General features: G+C 42.6%; 2 protein-coding genes across 2 annotated transcripts; both read left to right on the top strand.

Annotated features, from left to right (window-relative positions):
• The first annotated feature begins 2,298 nt into the window (after positions 1–2,298).
• Positions 2,299–5,080, top strand: LOC132916051 (uncharacterized). The gene is made up of 4 exons (XM_060975795.1): positions 2,299–2,663; positions 3,293–3,507; positions 3,986–4,267; positions 4,552–5,080. Exons 1-4 carry the CDS (start codon positions 2,299–2,301, stop codon positions 4,989–4,991), a joined length of 1,302 nt encoding a protein of 433 aa, XP_060831778.1. The 3' UTR covers positions 4,992–5,080.
• A 4,847-nt stretch (positions 5,081–9,927) lies between these two features.
• On the top strand, positions 9,928–18,429 carry LOC132911952 (fatty acyl-CoA reductase 1-like). The gene is made up of 4 exons (XM_060969017.1): positions 9,928–10,226; positions 12,474–12,953; positions 14,933–15,160; positions 17,705–18,429. The coding sequence occupies exons 1-4, from the start codon at positions 10,042–10,044 to the stop codon at positions 18,036–18,038; spliced, it is 1,227 nt and encodes a 408-aa protein (XP_060825000.1). The 5' UTR covers positions 9,928–10,041; the 3' UTR covers positions 18,039–18,429.
• The last annotated feature ends 6,500 nt before the right edge of the window (positions 18,430–24,929 follow it).

The following is a 24,929-nucleotide window of genomic DNA, read 5'->3' on the forward strand; positions in this document are numbered from 1 at the left end:
ATACGGAATTGTCACGGACGCGTTCGTTGCAGTCCATTAATTTTGAAATTCGTCCAGCTAGAAGAAGACGATTCGCATAGGAGCGCGATACGCTGTTCCTGTCCCTTCTATTCCGTTTCTCTCGGGTTCCCTGTTCGAAATCTTCGCGAAAGGAATACTTTCTATCAGCTGTACGGTAGGACAGCTTAAGCGAAACACTTTTTAAACGGAGTTCTGTTCTTGCACAATGGCAGTCTGCGACAGGACCCTTAGATGCACGACTCCGACGAACACGGGCTTAGGTTTGACGAAAAGGCTACACCGTGTCCACTATGGTTCGTCGTTTCGAGGGACGAAATGGATCAAAAGCGCGAGAAAGCTCCCAATCGTCAAATGGATTTCTCTATCGCGACGTTCTAGGTTTCTATTTCTGTTACTTTTCATCAAACACTCTAGGAATCGTATAAACTGTCCTTCGTTTCTCTTTGCGACTGTGCTCGATGGTCCCAGTTTTTAGATGGCTGAATTTTCCTTACCGCCAACATCGTTACAAACGGCAATCCCCTTGCTTGCTTCTGACGTTGCGTTTGACACAAGTAGAATCGTCTACAGCCAAGTATCGGTATGATTTTACATTATCCTATTGATAGACCGTTTCGACGTGGTAGATATTACTTTAAATTGGAAATTGAAAGCAACTGGTCTAAGATGCGCGAGTGCCACGAAAGTGTATGTATAAAGTTATATATAAACGTCTGTTTACGTTAATAATTAAAGATTGAAATTCAAACATTTTCTCTATATCGGGATAAAATTACTCGGCTCGTCGTTTCAATTCGAAACGTTCCGAAAAATTAAAAACAGATCTGCGAAAAAACTTTTTCCTTTACCAGGAATATAGAAACGCGAAAAGTCATGATTATTTAACATATAAATCGTGGAAGCTCCTGTTCGAAAGATCGAAAGATGGAAAGATCGAAAGATCGAAGGATCACCAACAGGTTGACTCTGAATGCCAGTTGTTATCCCATTTTATTTCGCGTACAAAAGCGGAGGAAGACGATAAAAAATGAAGTTTTCAGGCGAAGCATTTGGGATCCGGGAATTGTATTTCCAGCATAAATTTCGGCTGGTCGATGGCTTTCCCGGTGGGAGAAAGACAGCGTAACAACCGTCCTAACTTCTCGCTCATCGCGTATTCTAGTCAGCAGTTTTGGAAGAGCGAGTAGCGTCCAATCCAAAGCTGAAACTGGGTCAACATTTGCTCGCCAATCTGAGAAAAGAACGAAATACGTTCGCAAGAACAGACCGCCTCTGCGATGTCGAACGAGATCCAACCAGATAGTTTCTCACCATTGATCGGAAACTTCTGTTTTTCGTTCGATTTAGAAATTCTCGTCCGAAACGTTCGTTCGTTGTCGCAAATCCAATTAAACGTTCAACGTTTGTCTCGATGATTTTTCACTAAAATCCGTTATTCGCGTGTTTAAAACGGCCACTTTCGTTCGATATCGATGCGTCGAGTTTTTCCCAAAAGTATAATTCTTTCCGCGAAATGCGTATCGGCGATCGATGGAAATCCGATGGGTGTTAACGTTTTTCCGAGATAACGACAAAGTTGCGTTGTTTGCACGTTTAATAATTTGTCGAGCACCGTGAACTATGCATTATGTAAGGAATGGTTTAAGCGCACAACACTTAAACAATTTCGAGGACAGTGAATATGGTGCCCGATGTACGTGTTACGATATATTACGTTAGTTTCGTTCGTTTTGCTTGTTTCTGCGTACGCTATTTGTGGAAAATTGCGTACAAAGAGCGACAAATGCATTGCGTTTATCGCAGGGATCGTTCCGTCGTCGAGTCTAAGATATCTTCGACGTTTCTTCTCCGGATCGATTCGTTGGCCACGCGAAACGCGAACGACTGTGCGCTGTTAAAGGAATTAAGGGAGATGTTTAATTAAAAGAATTAAGAGAGACGGATGGGAAAAATAATAATAATTATTAAAAAATTAAAATTTATATTTGTCCAGGTTAGATCGAAACCGGAAGAATAAGTTTTTCTTTCATTTCGATTTGCATTTGAAGCGTGGATTCGATTTCATCTGAAGTTATGTCCATAAATTCTCATGCGATCCAAACACGCTCGTTCGTTTTTATACGATCCAATGTACAAATATTTAAATATTTATCTTACTTTAAATTAACATGGTCGGGAGGAACAGCGTAGAATTGAGACGAAATATGGAAATTGCAGACGATGAAAATAATATGGTACGCGTTCCTATATTTGTACGTATTCCCTGTATGTTGCGCAATGGAACAGACGACGTCGCCAATTATAATATCAACGACGGGCACTATCGAGAACCTGGGAAAAACGGAAAAAGACGAGGAGCAAGAGGAGGAGCAGAAGGAAATGGAGGCCGTGCCGATGACGGAAGAGGTTATGGATGCCAACATAAAAATAACCGACGTGCCGGACGTGGAAGAAACCACCGAAGACCGGGACGTAAACTGGGACAAGAACAAGGTTATACGAGATGTCGCCTATTATATTCGGGCGCACAAATTTCGAGACTATGATCGTCGTTATTACAAGCGGCTCGAAGATTCGCCGAGCAGACTTTACGAGGAATTTCCGAAACCACCTTTAAGGTCTTTGCATTGGGAAGTACGCAGGTACTGCTGGTAGCCATCCGATCGTTATCAATTCGAAAGCGAATTATTCGATGTACGTATCTCTAAATCATATTTCATGACTGGAAATTGGAATCTACTAATCGATTCAAAGCAAGAAATTTAATTCGTATCTCGTAACGTGCAATTCGATTTCCAGCAATAAATGGTATTTGCTGCTACTACTTCTAAATAGACGGAACTAATAATCGAAGAAATAAATAGATCTACGTTTCTAATTCAAAAGTTGCTTCGTAATATAAAGTAGCAAGATGTGTGCGAAAAATTGTCATCGTTCGTTGCGTAACATTACGCGTCTTATTTTATACCGTTCGATGTATTGATTTATATATCAATTTTATTGTATCGTCGAGAAACGAAATAAATTACTTTTTATTATTCGTTTCGTATACTCAAAATGCTACCGGTTTATCGTTAAAGCGATACGCGGCTTTCAAGAACCAATCGTTAACGAGGGTATGTCTATTTAATCTCAGTTCGTTTGATCTCGATACGTACATCGATTGGCTAGTTTGAAATACAATATTTAGTAATAAAAGCGAGAAACGCAAGTTACGATGGAAAAAACTGTGTAAATGTGAATAATAACGATGTTGGACCATTGTACGCAGACACTGCGAGGCAAGCTTCGTCGAATGCCTGAAATATATCGAAAGCATCGTTAAACTGACTGCACTGAAGCGAGAAGATGACATTGTCACGATCATGAAAGAACAAAAATGGAATCTTGCGAGCAACGCCAAGCAAATTCAAGCCGCTCAAAAGGATTGTCTTGCAGGTCAGAGACGCGACGATCTGACCATGCCTCCCTTTCAAGGTCCAATAGGCAAGTACCCGCGCTTCCTTCCAAACCTTTCCAATAAAAACAGAAGGTTACCGATCGATACCGAAAACGATCTCTCCAATAAGATATTTTTTGTTTTCCGACACTCGATAACCTTCGACTCTTTCGTGTTCGCAATGTTTTACTTTTTCCCTTCGTGAAACATCGAATTTCAACGAGCAAAGGATATCAAAGAAAAATCCAGGAGCCGATCGAGCAATTCGATTATCGGAAAATGGTCGTACGAAAAGGTACTTAGGAAAGTTCGAGTCAGCGGCACATGCCATCACCGCAAAGTGCATCGTCGAACGACTAAATATAGTCATCGTTGCCTTTCGATCAAACTCTTGCAATTCGTATTTGCGAAATGGAATTTATATACTGCTCGGACGCTCTCGGTCCTACGTGCATTCCCAAATGCTCGTCGAACTCCGACACGCCCGGCACGTTATATTATAAATAGAAGAAAGTTTGGACTTAGAACGGTTTCAGTGGCGCACTACGGTCAGTTACTACATGTGCTGGTACACGATGCTGGGCGTTCCAGAATTGAGCATTTTCGGAGAGTCGTGCGATAACCACGCCAACTGTCGGGTCGAATCCGACTCCGGCAACGAAGACCCGAGAACCGATGACACGATACCATATGCCTGCGCCCTTTATAGTTTCTGTCCGGATCATTGTTGCCCCATGAAACATATTCGGGATATGACGGATTGCCATCAGTCGCGGGACAATCCCTGTTACGATGGGAACCCACCGGGTGCGTAGAAATCACCTTACGCCTTACACTGCTACCATAAGCGGATTCTCACCATTTTCGATCCCACCGCTCCACCTAATTTCCTATCGGATATTCCATTATTTCGCCAGTCAAAGATACGGTCGTCGTGTTTCACGCTTACCGCCAGACGTTTCTCGATCGTCTGTTTAATTCTAATTTTTTAAAGATACTTCGTTCTTCGTGTTTTTACTACTCGTGATCGCGATCGTACGAGAAAGCTATTTTCGATAAATTTCTAAAACTTGCTTCTTGATCTTTTACAGCTCACAGAGAATGTACATTGAATCGACAAGAAAATCGAGATTTCCCGAGCTTGGTGGCAAATCAGATCAACATCAGCTGCAAATGTCCCGATCCCGGATACGAATGGTCCTCCAGATTCGGTCTTTGCGTCGACGTGAACGAGTGCGCTCGAGGTGAACACGGCTGCTCCACGGAGGACGGAGAAACGTGCGTCAACCTACCCGGTGGTTACGAGTGCGTTTGCAAGTTCGGCTACATTTACGATCCAGACCAGAGAGAGTGTATTTTCAGCTCCGATATCCAACAAATCTTGCTAGGGTGGAAAGAGGAGTCGAATGTCACAGAAAAGAAGAGCCTCATCGACACGATCGTCAAAGCGATCGCGAGATCGCCCGGTAATCACCTCGTAACCAGTCATGCGATACTTTGTACCGTGATCGTACAGATTTTTTTCCTATAACGGTGTTTTCCTTGTAATCATCTAGCTGTAAAGATTATATGTTTCTAAATTTAGACTACGTAACACAATTGATCGTCGTAATTTGTTAAGTGGCGCAGTTGGTTGATGAAATATAATTTAGCTTTTGAAACTTGGATTAAACTTCCTAAGAAAATCACTTTACCGCTTGGACGATATAAGCGGAAAGAGAAGAATTAAAATTCGAAAATTTGTATCTTATCTTCCGTTGATCGTTGGATCGTAATGGAGAAATTTGTGCCCGTAACAATCCAAATTTTAGTCTCATCGATTAATAGCGCGATTCCATGTGTTTCGTGCGGTTATCTCCATCAGATGGTTATTTGCTCTACTAAGAGAAAAACAATGTTCTCTCGTGGTTCGTGATATTTGGCATAGTAGTCGCAGATAGGGATACTAAACGGCAAATAGAAAGCTCTAACGCGTTTTCTGTTTTGAAATGGCCCACGCTCAACCAGTCGTTTCATTTACAATGAAATCATAATTATATAATTTCCAGCAGTTCTTAAACGTTATCCTTTGTAAAAGTACCAAGGTACGTTACACGTAGCAGTCAAAGCGTAGATTTCTGTATGTAGTTAATTTCAGCACACGAGTAATCGTAAAACGTAAAACAATCGTTCGACGAGAAACCAGTTCGCGATCTCGACCGCGTAAAAACCTTCGATCGGAAGGAAAATCATATCGGGGAGATTTAGCGGCTGGCGTTATTAGAGAATTGTTCTAGGCGACAAACAATTCCGAGTGTTAGTTTATTATATATTACTATATACTATAGACTCTCAGGCGACCTCTTGGTCAGTCACAATGAATGGGTATACTCGGGAAAGGAAGGTGCGGCATGACGCGTGATAAAACGATCTGACATAGAGCAAGAGCACTTTAAGAAATTAGAAATTATACCGGTGATGCGTGGGCAAGTTTAAAGACGTCGTTACTTTCGTACGCTACAACCCTTCCGGCGTTTGCGCGCTTTCACCGGAACAAGCTCGAAACGACGCTGTTCATTTTTCGCGTAAATCGTGTCCAATACAAAGTTCAGCGAAACCGAAACGCAACTTCGAGAGATCGAGTACTTCGCGTTTAGTCCAGACGTTCTTTGAGAAATTTTTTAATTCAGCGACAGTTTGTTCCTTCGCGTGGACTCAGCTTTTCAAAAAGATTTCATTAAGTCGAGGTATCCGTCGAGTTAAATTGAAATCTTGCTTGACTTTCGCCTGTCCAAAAGGCGTCCTTTTCAATTTAATCCCCGTCGCTCTTACGCTATTTTCGAGTTATTAAAACTTTCGCTGCGTTTTAAATCCGTCTCGCCGCGATCAAAGCTTCGTTTGGAAAAACATCATCGTCAGTGCCAGCCTGCCCGCGGTATGTGGCCTGGTCTAGGTAGAGAGTCGGCCGACGTAACATGTTCTTTATCGTTATGGACCACGTTGCAGAAGAAACTGGTTTGGTTTGGCATACGCTTCTTCGCGATTAACAGCTGTACGCTTTGGATTCGGCGCGAAAGTGCTCGTGTGATCGAAAATACCGAGGAAAATAGATCGTCTGAAACGCCACGTTTCCAATTGTTTGTTGTTACGCGGCTTATTATTACACCTTCGTGTGGTTAATACGCAACGCTCGGATATCGCGAGATAATAATTTGTAAATGTTTTCTTACTAAACAGCTACACGTGGCGCGATTTAAAATTCTAATTTTGCGTGCAACCGGTTGCGCGTGTGTCTTACCGCTTATCGCTTATCACGCTACACCTCCACACTCTTGTCCCTTCGTCTTGCGCATTGTATTCGCAAACCTAATCGCGTAGAGTTAATATTTTCGGGCAGCTTTTCACGCCAAACTTTTTACGTCCGATTTCCTCAATTTTTATTAATTCTTTTTTCAATGATTACATCGCACCAACGGCCGAATAAAAAATACACGTAGTTCCGGTGAAACAACAGATATGAAAACAAATCGTAATTAAAAGCGCAAACTTTTAAATCGTACATTTCGTTTTTATGGCCAAATAAAACCCCCTCGTTCCGTTCAATTACGATATTTCCATCGTTACACGGGTCGCACGATAATTTCGTATCGAAATGGTTATTAATTTACGGTAATTAACTCACGACCCGTTGTACCAGCTGACTATATAATTTTACATTAGCCTCGTTGCCGACGAGACGTATTCATAGAAACGTATACGTACGTATACAACGAATAACGATCGTTTTTCTTGTTGCTTGTGTGCAACAATACCGGCGATGACGTAATCGATATCTATTCGATAGTATCGGTCTACCGTTCGCGTTCGATTACATCCGAATCGGAATTTGGGTTTAATTTTTATAACGTTTTTCGACGTTTCGTCGAAATTAAAATACGTATAATATATACTTCTACGTTTCCTATCGATCTGTGAAATTCGTAGACGTAAAAAAAAAAAGTTTCAGGCAGCTGGCGTTCGAACTCCGTCATTTAGTTCAACCAAGATTTTGTAATCCTGTTCGGTCTAAATTCGAACAGCGACATTCTATTAAGTAGCGATCGATATCGATTCGGGTAACCAGCGGAATTGCAAATTCTGAAAGCGCTTACGGTAATTGCGATGGCGATCCTAGAACGAGACACCGATTCCATAACGTATATCGTTCTATTTATAATTCCCGAGTTGTTGCCGCGCGCCGCTCCGCGGCGATTCACATCCATTCGATGCAAACAGCTACGTACATTCGTACACGTAGGATCCCGCCTCCGAGACTTTACGCTCTGCTATAAGTATCATGTGCAAAGTTTTATCGTCTCCGTGTTTCCGATTGATCGCTTTATCGCGTAAATAAATTTTCCAAAACTCTTTCAAGATGGCAAAAAAGATAAAGCGATGTTTTAGGAGAAAAACGACACGAAGAATAGGGAGAAAAATAGGGAGAAGCGAAAATTGATCAACGTCGATAGGTATGTCAGGAAGGTGAGCGACAGAACGAAACGCGTTCGTGACGCGTGCAAACACTGTCATCGATAGAGAAACGGATATCGACATGCCTTGATAACGAACGCGTCCATGCGAAAACGACGACGCAGTCTGCGCGGGTTTGCAAGTACGCGTGGCTCGCGGTTTCTTTCCAATTGGCTGGAATTTATATTCGCAAACAGCATAACTGGAACGTCCGAAGGTAGACCATAGATACGATACCGCGCGACGAAACATACGACTTCGCCCGCGGTAAACCTGTACATATTCATGGATGGGAATATAGCTAGAGGGAAAAAGTGGGTAGCCGGTCGTATCGCGTTACAGGGAAATTGCGCGCCGCTGCGCCGCGTCGTCCGGCCGGAAAGGTGAAAAAACCTACCAACTACCGGTGTTTCTGGTGCCGCGAATTCTGTTTGTAATTATTCAGCATAGTGACGACGATTATTAATGCTGGCTGGCAACTTACTCCGATTGCACCTACCATTTCGTAGTCCAAATGCAAATTAACGATCGTTTCATTTCCGCGAGACTGTTCCGCGGGTTATGATCAAGGAATTGTACAGCGTGTCCTTTGGTATTCATCGAAAAAGTAGTTGATGATGTTTAGTCTGGCAACCGGTAGTTCTGCACTCGCTGTAGATGCGGACGTAGTTGTGGTCACGGTCCGGAGAACGAAATCGAGGTTGGTCCGAGTCGCAACGTAGAAGCGTCGAGCCCGTGCTACGGTTCACGGTAAAATTCCATGGAATCTTCTTCGTTCTGTCTTCCTATATTAAGATGGAAGGACTCGTCTTTTAACGAAACAGGCAAATACGATCGATTACGACGGTTTCCGTCTACCGAGCCGTATCTTTCGAGCGGAAAGTCCTTCGTACAACGAAGAGTCTGTAAAATCCTATTGTACGGAGGAATCTGATATCCAAGCTATTTTGTTTCTCAATGGGTTTCAACAGACGGAGTTCCATCGTACTTTCTGTCGCGATTGTCGTCGCTATGAAATGAAAACGCGAATAGCCTCGGTTTAGAAGGATAACGTTGTCCCTACGAAATCGTTGTTACGCTCACGTTTCAGCGTTTACAAACGAATAAACGCGTTACCTTCGAACTTTTCCTCGGGTACGATGGTAGAACCACTTGACGCTAGACTCGATGTTGTTGGCAATCTTGGCTTATGTACCGGCAGTCTCGTTTACATGGAGATGTATCGAACGTTTGCGAAGCGTCTATACACGATCAAGGAGCGTCCGGGTCTCGTTGTTGGTCCGACTGTAATAACGGTTTGCGACACGCCGCGTTAAAGGGAGACCCTCTTAACGCAAACATCTTAAGCTTCGAATTGAATTAAATTGGTCGACGAAACGAGTCCGCCCACGATCGTCGATATCGAGCTGCTAGATGAAATACGAAAGGTATTCGAAATTATCGGAAAACAAGTTCTCCAGCGATGACAAAGTTTCGTCGTTAAAAAAGTAGTTGAAAGGGAAGACGGCGTCGCCGCCGCGTTCTCGATTAATTTCATCGATAAATAAATTCGCTGTATCTGTTCGTGGATAGCTCTCGTAAATACTCATTAAGACGGCAAATCGACAGGTTAATTGGTTGAAATAGAACTTTACTCATCGGGTTCTGAATAGTTCCTTTAATTCGTTCCCGACAAAATCGCCTTGAAAATTTATTGCTTTCGCTGTTGGCGAATTTCACCATTTTCACTTCGTTGCCTGCGAACTTTCGAAGCGATAAGATAACGCATCGAATACCTCCGCAAAAACGCAAGAGGTTCTTTGAGCGTTGTAACGTGAACGTTACGAGTGGAACTTTCAAAGCGCAGAACCGGTTCCTCGGAGGGAACGGCTCGAGTCCGAGCGACGATCTCTCGAGACGAATCGCTCCGAGTTTAGGAAACGCAGACGTAAACACGACTGGAATCGATCGACTTCCGGGGTCGGAGGATAGAATACAACGATGAAATAGTAAAAGGAAACCTGGTGCGGTATGCCGGTGGGACAAGAGCCGGTTAGGTAAATCGGCTGCGGCACGATCGGTCGCTTTCTTTTCCCACTGGTCAGTCATCGAGCATGGCTCTACGCGACTGGTACGCGGATCGTGAGCTGCTCCTAACGGGAGTCACCAGTGACGTAGGACGTGCGTTGCTCGAAAAGATTCTCCGTTCATTCCCCGATGTAAAGGTTTACGCGATCGTCCGGTCCCGACACGGCTTCGACAAAGACGACAGGATAAAGAACATCTTTCTGTCGCCACGGTAGGAACGCCTGCTTTCTTTCCTATCTTCTTTCTCGAGTCGAGAAGCGATTGAGTCGAGAGACGGTGTTTAAAGAACTGACATCGTCTAGATACGATCGTGACTCGAATCGAAGAGTCGTGATGGTGCGTCGAGTGTGTTTGTTAAACGATTCGCCAACGACGAGTATCGCGTTTTAATTCGGTTGAAAATTAGCTCGAGTTAATAACGCGCGTAAATTTATAAGAATTTCTGTATTTTATAAAAGCTTGGGTGGTATCGTAGGTACATATTACGGAATTGCGTTGAAATTTCCTACTGTAAATAATTACGGAACAAAAGCTCGCACGTTTGGTTAATTCGTGCAAACGGTCGGCCTATGCTCGGCGTTGATCGAAGCACAAGTATTTTACCGTGGTGCTTTAACCATTCCGCTTTCCTCGTTAGTTCGCTTTCCGAGAACAATGGTTCAGCCTTCGTTCGAAAAACAGATATTATCAAGATCGTTATTCGCGCGATAAAGCCGTAAATAATATACAGCTCGAAACGGTGCATATACAAAAAGAAATGGGCGTTAACGCGAATAAAGCTTACAACAACAATGTGCGCGAACGCAATGAACCCAGAACGTAATAATATCTCCAATTATTTACTCCTGCGATATCTGCTTTTTTGGTCGTTTGTTACCTTAGTTTCATTAGCTATTCGTTCTCACAAAGCTACTTTGCCTTTTAATAAAGCGCATAAACGACAACAAGGATTAAATATCGAAGCATTTATTCGTCATTTTTTCTCATTCTTTCGATCTTTTCTTACGCGCAATATCATTCGCACGTTGCATTTTGTACACCGTATATGCGTTAAACATCGCACCTCGCTTTAATCAGGCATTCGTTAGATCCTTCCATTCTACTCGAAGCTTCGTTAGACGGAACGACGGCTGTAAATTAGCTTCTCCACCTGCTCGCTACAACCGTATCAGCTCGTTTAACTATTTCAAGTAGTTATAACGTTATAACGTTGTAAGGGAGAGGGAGACGGAGGTCAAAATATAGAACAAAATGTTTGTCAAAATAAATCGTGACTCGTGGACATCGCGCGATACCTGTATGTCTTCGTTCGTGCATAGTACGCGGACAGAAATCGATAGTTTCTTCCAAATTATTTCGCAGGTAATTAACTCAACCAAGGAATAAAAGAGAAACGAGTAACTTGTTTATCTTCTATCCAGATTTCGTAATCAGTCATCGCAGCTTTAAATGGATCTACCGCTTTTCACGATTTACCACTGGCGAGTGCGCGTTACGATAATTAAACGTAACCTCGGAGCGATAAATGTCGCTCTGATGTATTTAAAATTGGTATAATATCTCTTGCGAGAAGAATGGATGCTTTCGTTACGATAATAGACGGAGCAAAATTCAACCGAGATGAAATAAGATATAAGTTTCGTCAAAAGCAACTATTAAAGAATATCGTTATACTCCGAAGTCTTGTGAAAAGAATCTACGAGCACGCTGACGTAGCATCAACGGTGGGTATTGTGAGTCGTACGATAAAAATAAAACGAAACTTGGAAACCGCGCGAACCAACGTGAATCCATCTACCACAAAAGGATTATGTTCGTGGTTAGCTGTCTTCCAGTAACAAGAAAATATCGATGATAAATCGCTGACATAATAGCAGACGGATTATAGTGTAACGAACAATAATAGGAGTCTTCGTAGTCGAGGGGGTGGAGAAGGACTGTCTGCGACGTCCTTAACTACCGCTGTTGCAAGCACCGACAACACGCTATTGGTTGCGTACGTTGCGCGGTATACACTTCGAAAGAATGATGATACATCGACATGAAAACGGATGAAAAAGCTTTGTCGGAAGAAAACGATAGAGACGTCGTGATTCCGCGTTTGATTCGTTCGATGGATTTTTAATCGTCGCGAACGCCGTGCTTAATTACAAAATTATCTCTCGTTTCGCGATATTCGTTATTCCCGGCTTTGCAACAATGCGTAATCCGGTAACTACCCTTTAACAGGTTCGTGTTGATAAAAGTATCGACTAAGAAACAAGTAGATGCTTTCACTTTTTTCCTTCACCATACGGTAGTACCATTAAAGTTGCAGACAATTCGCCGATATACGAGCCAGATACGAAGAGAAGGTGGCCCATAATTCTCGACGTCTCTGAATTAAATTGGCGAGTTAAGTCTGGCCGTGATCCAATTGAACAAACAACGAGTTCCTCGTTCGATTCGTTTGCTACAGATTCGAGAGACTGAGACAAGAGGCCCCAAACGCGATTTCTCGGGTGAAGGCGTTAGAGGGTAATTTATTGTACGATGGACTGGGCACGACGAGGGCGGACAAGGAACTGTTACGAAACGTGAGCGTGGTGTTGCACGCGGCTGGTCCGTACGACGAGGTATTTCGACTCTGCCAGAAACTGCCACGTCTTCGAGCAGCGGCAGCGATCACGAGCATTTTCCATCACGAGGGTCGAATCGCCGAATCGTTGGAGAGAGACGAGGAGACGATCGACGGGCCCGTGGCTCTGGTGCGAGTTCCGCTGGTCGGACCGGCACTGCGCGAGCCTATGCCTGGCTTCGTCGATCTTCTCAAAGGACCGACGGCTCTGATGGTAGGAGCCGGCTTCGCCCTCGGTAACTCGGAGTTTCAAGCGGAAATCGTTCCGATCGACTTGACGGTCAACACCCTGATCGCCGTTGCTTGGGAACGAGCCACCGCGTAAGTACCCCTTTTCCTGCTCTCCTCTTCCTTTTCCTCCCTCTTCTCGTTCTCGCTGATCTCTCCGCTACTTTTACGCTAAGACGACACGAATCGGATTAAACGGTTCGGTCGTTTTACGATTAAAAGCGATTGATACGACGATTTTTTTTACTTACGAGGAAAAAGAATCGAAATCTACTCGTAAGAGACACAGATATCTCGAAGTTTGCTTCGAAAGAAGACGACTTCGCGTCGTGTGGAACCATCCACTGATCGTTAAGGAAGCTTTACAGGCAGTAAATTCGCGTTTAATTACACGCGAGTGACCACCGGGTAACGAAGGCGATGTGCTTCGCGAGCTAATAAGGATCGTTGATTAATAAGGATCAACTGTTCCGGAAAACTGCTGTATCCTCGAGTTACTTTGACGCGATAATTACCGGTCGAAAGGTAATTTCTCGCTTCGTTATAGTTATCTATTAGAGAAATAGAGAAAGTTAATCGGCGCGGGAAAACGCGCAATTAGTTCTTACGTAAATCGCGTGTCGAATAATAAAACGGGGATTGAATAACAGCAACTAGGCTAAAAGACCGAAATTCAAATTAACGCAGTAGCTCGATAGAAAACAAAGCGGTAAACGGTATCCAACAAGTCGAAATAATAACGTAACAAAGAGTCGAAGAACCGAGACTACGTTTAAGGCGCGCGTGTAAACAGCGAGTCTGTGTATTCGATTCACAGACCGTTGCCTTTTTCGCTGTTCTCGAACAGCTCTAAAACGCAGCGATTAAAATTAACGCCAAACGAACGCGGTTTCGTTTTACTGGAGCGTTCAAATCTCTTTTGAGAGAGAAGGCAGCAATTTACGCGGTCAACGTTTATTGCATCGAGCAATACCGGGTGGAGAGTCGCATTAAAATACCTTCGGTTACCGTTCCATCAGGAATCACGCACAGAAGCAAAGGATTTTTCCAAATTACTTAGTTGTCCGTCTGTCACGATTTTTCAAATACTCCTACGGTGATACCCGCTCCTTCGTTACTGTACCTTATAGGTTAATATCGAGCGTTTGTCGATTTCGTCTTTAACCGCAAATCGTTTGCAGAGACTTCTCCTTTTCTCAGAGAAAGATAAAATACAAATTGCTCGTCGTCTTCTTTAAGATTTTAAGGTTCAAAGTTTAACCGGCCAATTTTTATGTATTTATATCCTCGTGATACTATACGATCGAACGATACGTAATAACTCGACGTTTCCTGCCGACCTGTATCTCCACGCTTTCCCTTCGTTCTGTCTCAGCTGCGAAACGAAGCGCGAGTAAGTCGCGAGATCGTATCGTAGGAAATACGGCCAATGCTCGTGAAAATTCCCTTAATTCTCGTGCATTTAAAACGACGGTAAAAATCAATGTTAAATCGCTAAAGCCGGAGATGGCTGCAAAAGTTGAATTTCTGAAGAGCGATCGTAATATAAGATAGGTTTGGCCACGAGTTGTGGCTATAAAATATACGATGGGTTGTGACGTTGATTTAAAATAAGTGGATAGAGAATGGGAAAGGGCAAATAACAAAGGTAAATAAGGTTCTGAAAAACGCGAGGATCAGGGAGGATTCCTATAAAAATACAAGTAAAAGAGCTCGGTGGTCAGAGTTATAAAGGTTGGAGTATCTACTTACATACTAAAACCGAAAATCCGACGGATTTACGAGGGTACAGATGAAGTTATTTCCTTTAATCTTGCCACGAAAGATAGTTCAAGCTTCGTAAATTCCAATGATACGTCAAACGGTTTCGCGAAATTCTCGAAACTGATCAAATAAAGATCGCGTTACTCTTTACAATATATATGTTTTCTCCTTCTATGAAAGTGCTATACCGCTGTCGCTTCCGTTTATTCTCACGTGTTAAAATTTTACCAAACAATCCAAATTTCTAATTCTCCCCAAGGTACGTTGAATTACAAACGAATTTATAATTGTCCTTTGAATTGTTGCAGAAAAAATGTAGAAACCACGCTGGTGTGTAACGCGGTCTCTATAGGATGCACATGGAGCGATCTGATTAAAGAAGGTCGACGGGGTAATCAAAAGTTTGCGTATCCGACTTTCGGTATCCGAGGAATGACATCTATGGTAACCCTGTATCGGACTCTGGTGCTGCTTTTCGAATGGTTGCCATCTATGCTCTGTGACACGATTCTCGGACTGGTAGGAGCAAAGAAAAGGTATAACGAATTGGAAATTTACGAAATTTTGAATTTTGATTCGAATGCACTACTTTGGGGTTTTCGTTATCGCTATAGCGACACACAACGATTCTCGTGACTTAGACGTTCGTCAAGAATTTAATCGTAATTTCGCAATCTCTACCGAACTCTGATAGGGACGCGTTCTGTGTTAGCCTATTCAAAAGCGACAACGAGACAAGGATTAACGAACAGACGAGTTAAGTTATCGGACACGAGACGAAGCTGCTTGGATGAAGTTTCCGGAAAGAAGGTTCGAAGAAGATTTTCAGGAAAGTTTGCTCGCGGTAGGGAGCGGCGCGGTGGCGCAGAGGTTGCATTCGGCTATAAGAGCCGATGCTAGGAAATGGTCCACAAGCATACTTGGCAAACGCGCTGCAATCGTAAAAGTAAAAGTTATTCGAAACTACGATTTAGGTGAATACCCAAAATAAACAGGTTTTCTACGACGGTATCCGAATCGACGAGACAGAGAAAGCAAGAGGGAGGAAGTGAAAAGGCCAGTTCGGGAAAGAAGGCAAAAAGTGTAACAGTCGAAAGGAAACTCGTTTTCCCCGCGGGAAACTTGCGGACTCGTTCTCTGATTGCTTTTAAAAATCGCGAGTTTGCCCCGGCAACGAGCAAACTTCCCGAAAATCTTGATAGCTTTCATTGAAATGCGTTTCTTTGCCGATCCGCGTGATTCCAACTTTTCTTTCTTTCTTTTCGTTCTTTGTCCAATATCGGAGAAACTACGAAGTATATACGATTAATCGCGTCAAATGCGTATCATTCGTATTTCTTTTAATCGTCGATAAGATTCGAGCTGGGTTCACTGTACACGAAGCGTCGCTTCATAGACGCGCATTAGACACGTTGATGCTATACGGATACGCTTCCATGCAGCGATCGTTGTAAACTAATGTCCACCTGTCTACGAAACAGCAGCGAATAGCTTTCGTCGTGTCGACTGGAGTTAACATTGTCAACAGTGAGGTGTACGTTGCAGTATCTAGTATCTTTGGCTGAAAAACTACGATAATAACAATGATAACAACAACAACAGGAACAACAACAATAATAATAATAATAATAATCGAGTTGCACGTAACGATATCGTTATTATTGTTACGTATTTACGAAATCCTAGTATATCACGGATAAAGTAGAGTAAATTAGTGCAGCGCAGCGTAATGAACCAGGTTGAGCGAGATACGTCAATGTTATCATTTACGTAGTCTAGCATGTCGTTGAAACTGTTCGTCAAACTGTTAATTGCAGTTCACGTCTTGTTTCTTTGAAGCGCGCTTCAGAGGTCATAGAAACGCTTCGAATGTGAATTACTTATCGAGTAGCATATCGATTAATCGTAACGACCAGCTTTGCCTTGTTTTCGATGTCTTCTGGCTGTGAGTAAAAAGACTGTGTCATATACTCTTAAAGATACGGAGAGTGAAAAACATGGTATCGCTTCAGTCGCTCTTTGCAGATATCCAAATCCGCGTTAAGAAACTTTCGTTAACTCCATCTCTTTCATTTATTACCAGGTATAGCGATCAATCTGTTCTCGACAAATAATTCGCCATATCGTTCGAACGTTTGTACGCCAAACGCGTCTAGTTTTGGGAAAATATTTCGCAAATTCGATTTCGTGTGTCCCATCGGAAAATGTCCCGAGGCTACGTCGCAGGAGCTTACGCGTCTTTATTACTTGGAAAAGTCAAACATCGTCGTCGAGGAACTTTTACAATTACGTAGGTTGGACGGTCGAAAGGGGAAATCGAGTGCACCTCATCGATCTGCGTACGATCGCACGGTTAGGAACGTGTTGCACGCGGTGTCGTGAGCCCGACGTCTCTGCAGCCGTTTATCAGTCGGAGGAAATTACGGTACCCTACTGCGTCTAATTGCGTTAATCGATTAAACAGCGGAACAATACTTTCGACTAATTATAACCTGCGTGTGTACGTGAAAGCAAAGACAAATTAGCGAGACACCGATTTCCCGTCGCGTGTCTTCGAGTAGAAAGCGAGAAGAGGAGAATAGAAAATATCGAGCAAAGTTTAAGGAGCACGTGAGAGATTCGCTAATGAAATCGTGATGAGTCGATGTCGAAGGAACTTAGTCTCGACAAATTCGAACTCGCAGAACTGTTGTAACTGGAGAAGCGTAGTTCCGCTTTGGTTGTAACGTCTCGTTCTTGCTCCACTCGTCGGCTTCAAGGGCCATGGTTGATATCTCGAAATGCAACGAGCGAGATAAGCCCTGTTTGAAAGTTGAATCGAAGCAAGCGAACGATTATACGTATGTATGGGTATGTATTTACGAGCGTGCAACGTGTAAGAGGAAAGTAAAACGAGAGTGGAGAGAAAAACGGCGATGCGACAGAAAGGGAATCTGCTCGCGAGGGAAACAGATGCGAATCGTTCAAGTTGGAAATAACAGAAGTCGAAGGCAAGGGAGGTGGTATTAGGGTTCGAACAAAACGCTGGTGAGACGAGGAGGAAAGAGATCAGTGGAAGTAAAACCTTTGCTTCTCCGCAGGTTTCTCGAGGAACACCGGAGAGTTCGTAATGCACTTCGATCCCTTGAGTCAATTTCATCGAGGCCGTGGTCAGTAGAGAGGAATCGCGTGTACTTGCTTCAGCAACGTCTCACCCCAGAAGACCAAGATGCATTTCCGGTTTCCACGGAAATCGACGTCGAGAGTTACGTTCTGTGCGCTGCGGCTGCTGCCAAGAAGTATTGCGTGGACGAGGGCAATATCAGCCTCGTAAAAATCTTCCGACTACTTTTCTTCTTTCTTATCGCGGTATCCCTCTTCTGCGCGTTCTTCCTCAACGGATATCACGTGCTTGCAAAGCACGATGAACTCTGAGCCAGTTTTAACTTCACACGGGGCGGCACGTGTAATTGTACAATTAAGACGTCAAATTTACCTACGCATCTAAAGTCTGTGTTCGAACGTTAGAGTAACGTATGCACTTTTGAATAGCAATAGCACGAAAGCTATCTTACGATACTCCGTCCTTCCAATTAATACGTTTAATCGTCGTAGCTTAAAATACCTTGCGATAAAAAAGCTGGAAATACATGAAATTAAGAGGAAGAGCGTATTATGATCTTGAGTTTATGGCTGTATATTACGCGAAACTTTGTCAAGGAAGATACACGGTATATCGATACGTCTTCCGAACGGTCATAGTTGTACATAACGATAAGGAAAATTGCCACAATATATGCGATTTGAATCTCAAATTTAAAATCAATTACCCTGAAGTATTTATTTCTACGTACATATTTACGTTGGATCAAAAGCAATTTTTACGCCACACGGAGGTTGCTAAAAAACGAAATAATTTTTCCCCCGAGTAGATTCCGCTTTGGTAAAAGGAAGACGCTGCTTACAAGCGGAAATCCGTTCGCTTCTTTTTTCTTTTTGGAGCGTACATCTTACTACGAATGTAGTCGTATAATAACGCTAGAATCCAGCGAATTAATTTGAATGCCGCTCCTGCCGAAGACGATCATGGTATTGCTCAAACTACCGGCCGAATAATCCAAGGAAAAGTATGCGCAGAGAGAGAAATTCGATCCTTTCACCCATCCGTCAGTCTCTTTCTCTTTATTTCCCTTTTCTCCCATTCCTATCAATTATACGTCTTTGATCTTATCGTTTTAGCGTGCTTCGACTGATATTCGTGCAAATGAATCGCATGCGTTTTTTTAAGAAATTTATAGTAGCTTTAATTTCAGAATTCCTCTGTCTCATTTGTATCAAGTTTAGAAGTAACTAGCGTTCGCGTGACAGGTCTGCGACGTGCCCAACGCGATCACCCTTTGGGTGAAATGCAAAATTGAAAAGCATTTGGAGCTACTACGATACTACATGTTTCCGTAACTTTCAGACAATCGGACATTGCCAGATTTTAATTCCAAGTTGGTCGGTGTCATCGTTATTAGTCAAGTCAGTTTAATTTCTGCTCGTGAGGCAAAACATCGTGGCATCGTGTCTCGCTTCGGTTTTGTTCCTCGCTTTCCATTTTCAATACAGAAAATTTGATCCTCCTCGGAAAGAACGCATTCAACTTGGATTCTTCCATTCCGTCACGCTGCACCACTTCGTACCGTGTGCAAGATGAGTCATTTAAAATCAAATAGTCGTTCTAACTTTGTCGTTTCCGTAAAAATGAAAATTACTTTTACATATTAAAGTATTACGATCCATCGATATCGATTTCATCGCCGATTCTGACGCGCGTAAAGCTGCTTAAAAAAATAATACCTATTTCGTCGGAGAAATATCTGAAATTGAACGTCGTAAACAGAGATAGTAGTAGGGGAGTAGATTGGGAAACGAACTTACAAGGAGGGGAAAGAAAAATTAGATAAATCCGAAAATACCTAGCAGCTGATTTTACAATTTATGATAAAAAGTCATATGGAAATGTATTTCGCGAATGCATCGGTATTCACAGTTTCGAATATATAAATGTGGTTGCAGTCGAGCCGAATGTACGGCAAATATTCGTGAGAATTTTCCAAGACGTCTATACACAAGAGAATGGTATACTGGTGAAAGTTTGCGGCACAACATCCACGACTACTTACTTTCGCATATAACCAAGGAACACATATCTCTTGCGTATTTCTTCTTACGTAACGCGTTACACCGAGCCACGTTTATCGAGCTGTACGATACGCCGCGCCGCGCCGCGCAACCTGGTAAAACGCAGAGCTGACCTGGCTTGATAATGAATTTAGCGACGAGAATTCCATCGACTCTCTGAAAGACCAACAAAATATCTGTATCGGGAACTTTAACCTTTCGCAAGATTCGATGGCTCGTCAAATTATCGATAACTATCCGTAAAGACGAAAATAAAAATAATTTAATATAATTTGCTCTGTGTGTGTGTGTGTGTGTGTGTGTGGCGTAGTGTATACGTTACGGCGAATACGGAAAACGTACAACATTACGGCCGCTGGAAAAATAGCTTAGTAATTGTATTAAATATTAGGATTACCGTGATACTTTTAACGCGATAAAATCGTGACATTTCACGAGCATTGTGTAAGTTGAGAAAAAGTTTAAGCTCTCAGATGACCGTTATCGGAAAAAACTCCGGCTGGGAAAGATTAAAACAAATTGGAGGAAATTCTCGCGAGAGAATAAAATAATATGGCTGGGAATGATCAAGATAAAAACGCGACGTGCAACGAAACGTACGAACGTAAAATAACGTGGTTATATATATATATATGGATAACAAGAAACTACAAATCCGGTATTTTTTTCTAATATAACGGACCATTATCTAACGAGCGAGAATGAAACGTGTTTTTGTAATTTACATTTCACGGGTGTATATGAAAGGCACTGGTCTGTATGGCACTGCACGTGGTCGTAGTCTCCCGGGGGATGACGAATGTCGCACGTTAAGTACAATCGCATAACAATATATACGTACGTATATTATATATTAACGGCGAAAGATGGCAGTCCTTGGTATTCCCATCAACGTAACGAAGGAGCAATAACCCGACCCGTTTAGCACCCCTCTGTTCTATCAAAAACTTGGTTCGCGTGACTGCATGGTAGGAGGAGCGGCGAGTTATGCTTTTAAAATCCTGTTACCAGTTGCGAGCGCGAAATTTAACAAAGAAACTTACAGATTAGTTTCGCGAGATATAATTGGAAGTGGTGTCTGGAACTGTGCCTTCATAATAATAATTGGAGGAACGTCTGTTCTACGAAACGAAGTTCCACGAACTGACTGGCTGGCTGGTTGCCTGGTTGTCTGCGTAACGGAGGCCTAGAAACAGGAGGAAAGAGGCGGTAAAGGGGTGCGTTGGAAGGAGGAGAGAGAGAAAGGGCTCGGGTTGAAAAGGAGTAAAAGAAAGGAAGCGGAGAAAGGAGAAGAAGACGGAAGATGAAAAAGCAGGAGAAGAGAAAGAAGAGAAAGAAGAGAAAAGGAGAAATGAAAGAGACGCGAACGAAAGTACGTATTCAATTTCATTGCAACGGGAATGAATAAGATGTATATATTTACGTATACGAATTGCCTCTCCAGGCAAGTGGCTTGCGTTGGCATATACGATGCTGCTACGACAAAATGCCGTGTCCCGGTAAAGGAACATCAAAGCGGTCCCTCTAAATCCATTCAACTCGCTTTATTTCCACAGAAATATTTTTGCGAGGATTAAGTACGCCTACTTCTCGAATCGCGGCATCTCTGTGTCGCATCGCATCGCATCGCATCGCATCGCGCCGATGAGTTTTCTCACAATTCCCTGGTGATCTTTCCTTTAATACGATTTCTCGCTCGCCGATCTTTATTCCGAAATAACAAATAGTCTCGCTGATTCGATGAAAAATGAGTTTTCTCCCCCTGTCGACGTTTTATCTTCGCGACCTCGTGACTTTCGCTCGCTTGCCCGGATCCGGAGTAAAAATTATCATAACTCGGCGTGTTTGCAAAGGAGTCTTCCTTTTAAAGGCGTCTTTCCATTCGAGATGTTTGGTCTAAAACGAACTTGAATACAAGCGATCGTTCCTCAGACCGTTTCGTCGGAAATTTTCTCATGGATCTTAAATTCGTTTCCGAAAATTCGACTCTTTAGCGTGTCGTCGTTTTCATGTATCAACGACGCAACGACGCAAGTGATCCGCTCTTCCACTCTTTCAATGCGTCTTTGGTTCTGTTGGCGTTGCTTCGCGCTAAAAGAAACATTTCAACCGCGGAATTCGAGAAAGGTTAGCAAGACGCGATATCGAGTTTTGAGAACGAAAGTTACCGTCTTTTTTCTAGCGAGTAACAAGTTTACTATGCCAAAAGAGAAAGAGAATGAGAAAAATCCAAGCCACGTTTCTCTTTCGACTGCGTTGTAACTTTTATACTTTTATTTCGAAAGTTTTCGTAATTAACGCAGTCGCAGCGACGCATCTCGAAATGAAATGTTGCGAGAGGAGTTCTTTATTCCGACAAAGCGTGACTTTATCTTCCCATGTTATCGCTCTAACCTTAAAAATTCCTTTTGCTATTTCTAATCACGCGCAATTTTAAAATAGAAATACTATGATCTTAATACGATAATTAATTGCAAAGATTGCAATTCACGTTGCATGTAAAGCAATTTGTACCTATAGTTGACCGCGTTTGTAATCCGTCGGGAATTGGTGCCTCGATTTTTTGAAATATCATATCGAATGTACACGACGAGTAATAAAATGAAAATAATAAACAGATTAATGGTCGCAAGAGAGATTTTATTTCCTCCGAAATAGATACGTTTCTGTGAAAACGCAATTTTTCGCATCAAACAATTTTCACGTAAATGACAACCGTAAAGTGCTAAGTTAATATGCGACGAATCCGTTTCGATGTCGAAGTAGCATTTGCACCGTGTAAATGTACAAATGCGATATGTTGCATTCATCGAGTGTATTCGTAGCTTTAAACGTAAACACAGTCTTCGCTTATTTAATTCTCGTTGAAGCGATTTTCTAAAATCTTTAAATCTAAAAGCTAGAGATTTACTATAGTAAGCTGCTGTATCTAGCGATTAATTTGAACAACGGAAACGCGAAGGAGGATGTCAGCGGTTGGAGCTTTGCATGATAGCCGAGCCCGGAAAAAATCGCAAAGAGCGTTTATACATAAATTCTTCCGGTTATCCCGCAGAGGCAACGCGCAATAAGTCCATCGTGATTTCACGCTCGTTACCTCTGTAGATTATACGCTTCCGGTGCAAAAGCTGTTTCTGGAAAAGGCACTGGATAGACCGGATAGAAGCGTCATTCCGTGGACTTTAAGAGGTACAATGGAGAAGACCGGTAAAACAGGAGATTTACCGAGAGTAGAAGCGGCCCGAAGAATAAAGAGTCGGTCTTTCTGTCGGCGCTTTACCTACAAGCCTATTTCATCGGTTGTCTCGTCGCTTCGTATATCTTCGTGTCTCCGACCGAGACCACTCGCAAGGCGAAGGTATTAATTGGAGAAAAGAAAAGCTACGAGTCTCTTATTACGATCTTTATACCACTTGATCCCTCGACACGCCAAGACGTTGGCCCACTCGATTTCCAAGATCGCGACGTAGTGTACCATAGCTTGGCGTGGCGTGGCGTGGCGTAGCATACCGCCATCGGTATAACACTGTTCCTTGGAAAATAGAATCGTCACCGACAGGATTAATCTTCCAATTACAACGGAACAGCCACCCAATTTCGAGCTGCACCGTGTTTGGTAATCGTTGGGCTAGAAGCTTGCAAGTGAACAGGGGGACTCTAAAACGAATCGGGGGGACAATTGCGCTGGCAATAATTCACCAAGAATTCCAGTACGTTCCTTCTACCTTTTTGCAGGAGAGAACTCGCTTAGATTTAATTTGTAACTTATCGCGGTTTACATGTTTCTCCGCGCACTCTTTAAAGTTTAGGCGATTAAGTCGGCGCCACGTTAAACGATATCGTCATCTTCCTAACGCATCGGGGTTCGCGCGATGCGTCTCGCAAGCTCTCTCGTGGATTTATTTATTTCGACTCCAATCGTCATCGGAATTCTCGTTGTCGCGAGAAAACGAAGACAAAGCTATCTACGAACGTTCGTTGCTAACTTTTTTAGAGATGCGAGGCATCGGTCGGTGTAATCTTGGCGATACACTCCACTTGAAGGACACAGATCTTATCGAAAACGACACTGCGAGCTTGCCAATTTCTAGCTGAACCATTCTCTGTATTTCGTTTCCTTCGTCGAATTGTTTCAAGATCTTCGATATCTTCAAATTCGAGTCTCTCGGCTAAAGTGCTCGCGATTTTGTTTACTCGAGTGTAGTAACCTGCGAAAAGCCTGGAAAAAGGAGTACGAGCAAATACTGTTATTTATGGTACTATATATATGTGCGATGATACGCAGAAATTAACTATTAAAAAATAATGAAAATGGGATGAACAAACATTCGTGAGATTCAGAAAATATTACGCTAATAACAGCAATCGCAATAATACTAAATTGTCTTAAGTAATACTAAATATTCGATACAAAGTCAGTTTCAAGCGCGTAAAGAATTCTTATTGGTAGTACGTGTAATCCGATTTATATAAATTCATAGTTTCTCGTATCTAAGATTTCTTAAGCTTTTAGCCGGAGAAATATTTCTTCCTCTTAAAAGTTTTATTTCTTCCACCGCGCTTTGCAGAAAAATGGCATTAATACGTAGCTTCTTAAAGCGAGACATACGTCTAAACGCGTAATATCTGCCTTTTAATAGAAAAATTGAATTTCACCGATATACGTAATTTTACGTTGGAAGAAGAATCGCGTGAAAAATTGTGGTACACGCCAGCTTTACGTAAGCTTTCCTACGCTTTCCGTATAACAATGAAGGAAAGGAAGATGGACATAACGAAGAAATGCAGCGGAAAAAGGGAAAAAGCGAGCAAATAGAACACGATCCTCGGTGTAGAAGGAAAAGATAGAAAAAGCAACTAAAAAACTGTATGAATACGAATGGTAGAATCGTTATGCAAAAAGCAATGCGTTTGCAACCACACGACTTTGCGCAAGGGTTGAGTGTCGTCAATCGAGACCCATGTACACGGAAATTTTCATTGAGAGGGAGTTTCCCAACTCGGGATATAGATCTCAAAAGAATATCTAAAGTGGATGTTTCGTTTTCATATACCGGTACTCTCGGTATTCGTCGCATCGTGAAAGAGACATCGAGTACAAAGAAAATGCATTTCGTTCGTTTAGCGAATGCATAAGAA

The sequence above is a fragment of the Bombus pascuorum genome, chromosome 1 (assembly GCF_905332965.1).
Source record: "Bombus pascuorum chromosome 1, iyBomPasc1.1, whole genome shotgun sequence".
NCBI classification, from domain to species: domain Eukaryota; kingdom Metazoa; phylum Arthropoda; class Insecta; order Hymenoptera; family Apidae; genus Bombus; species Bombus pascuorum.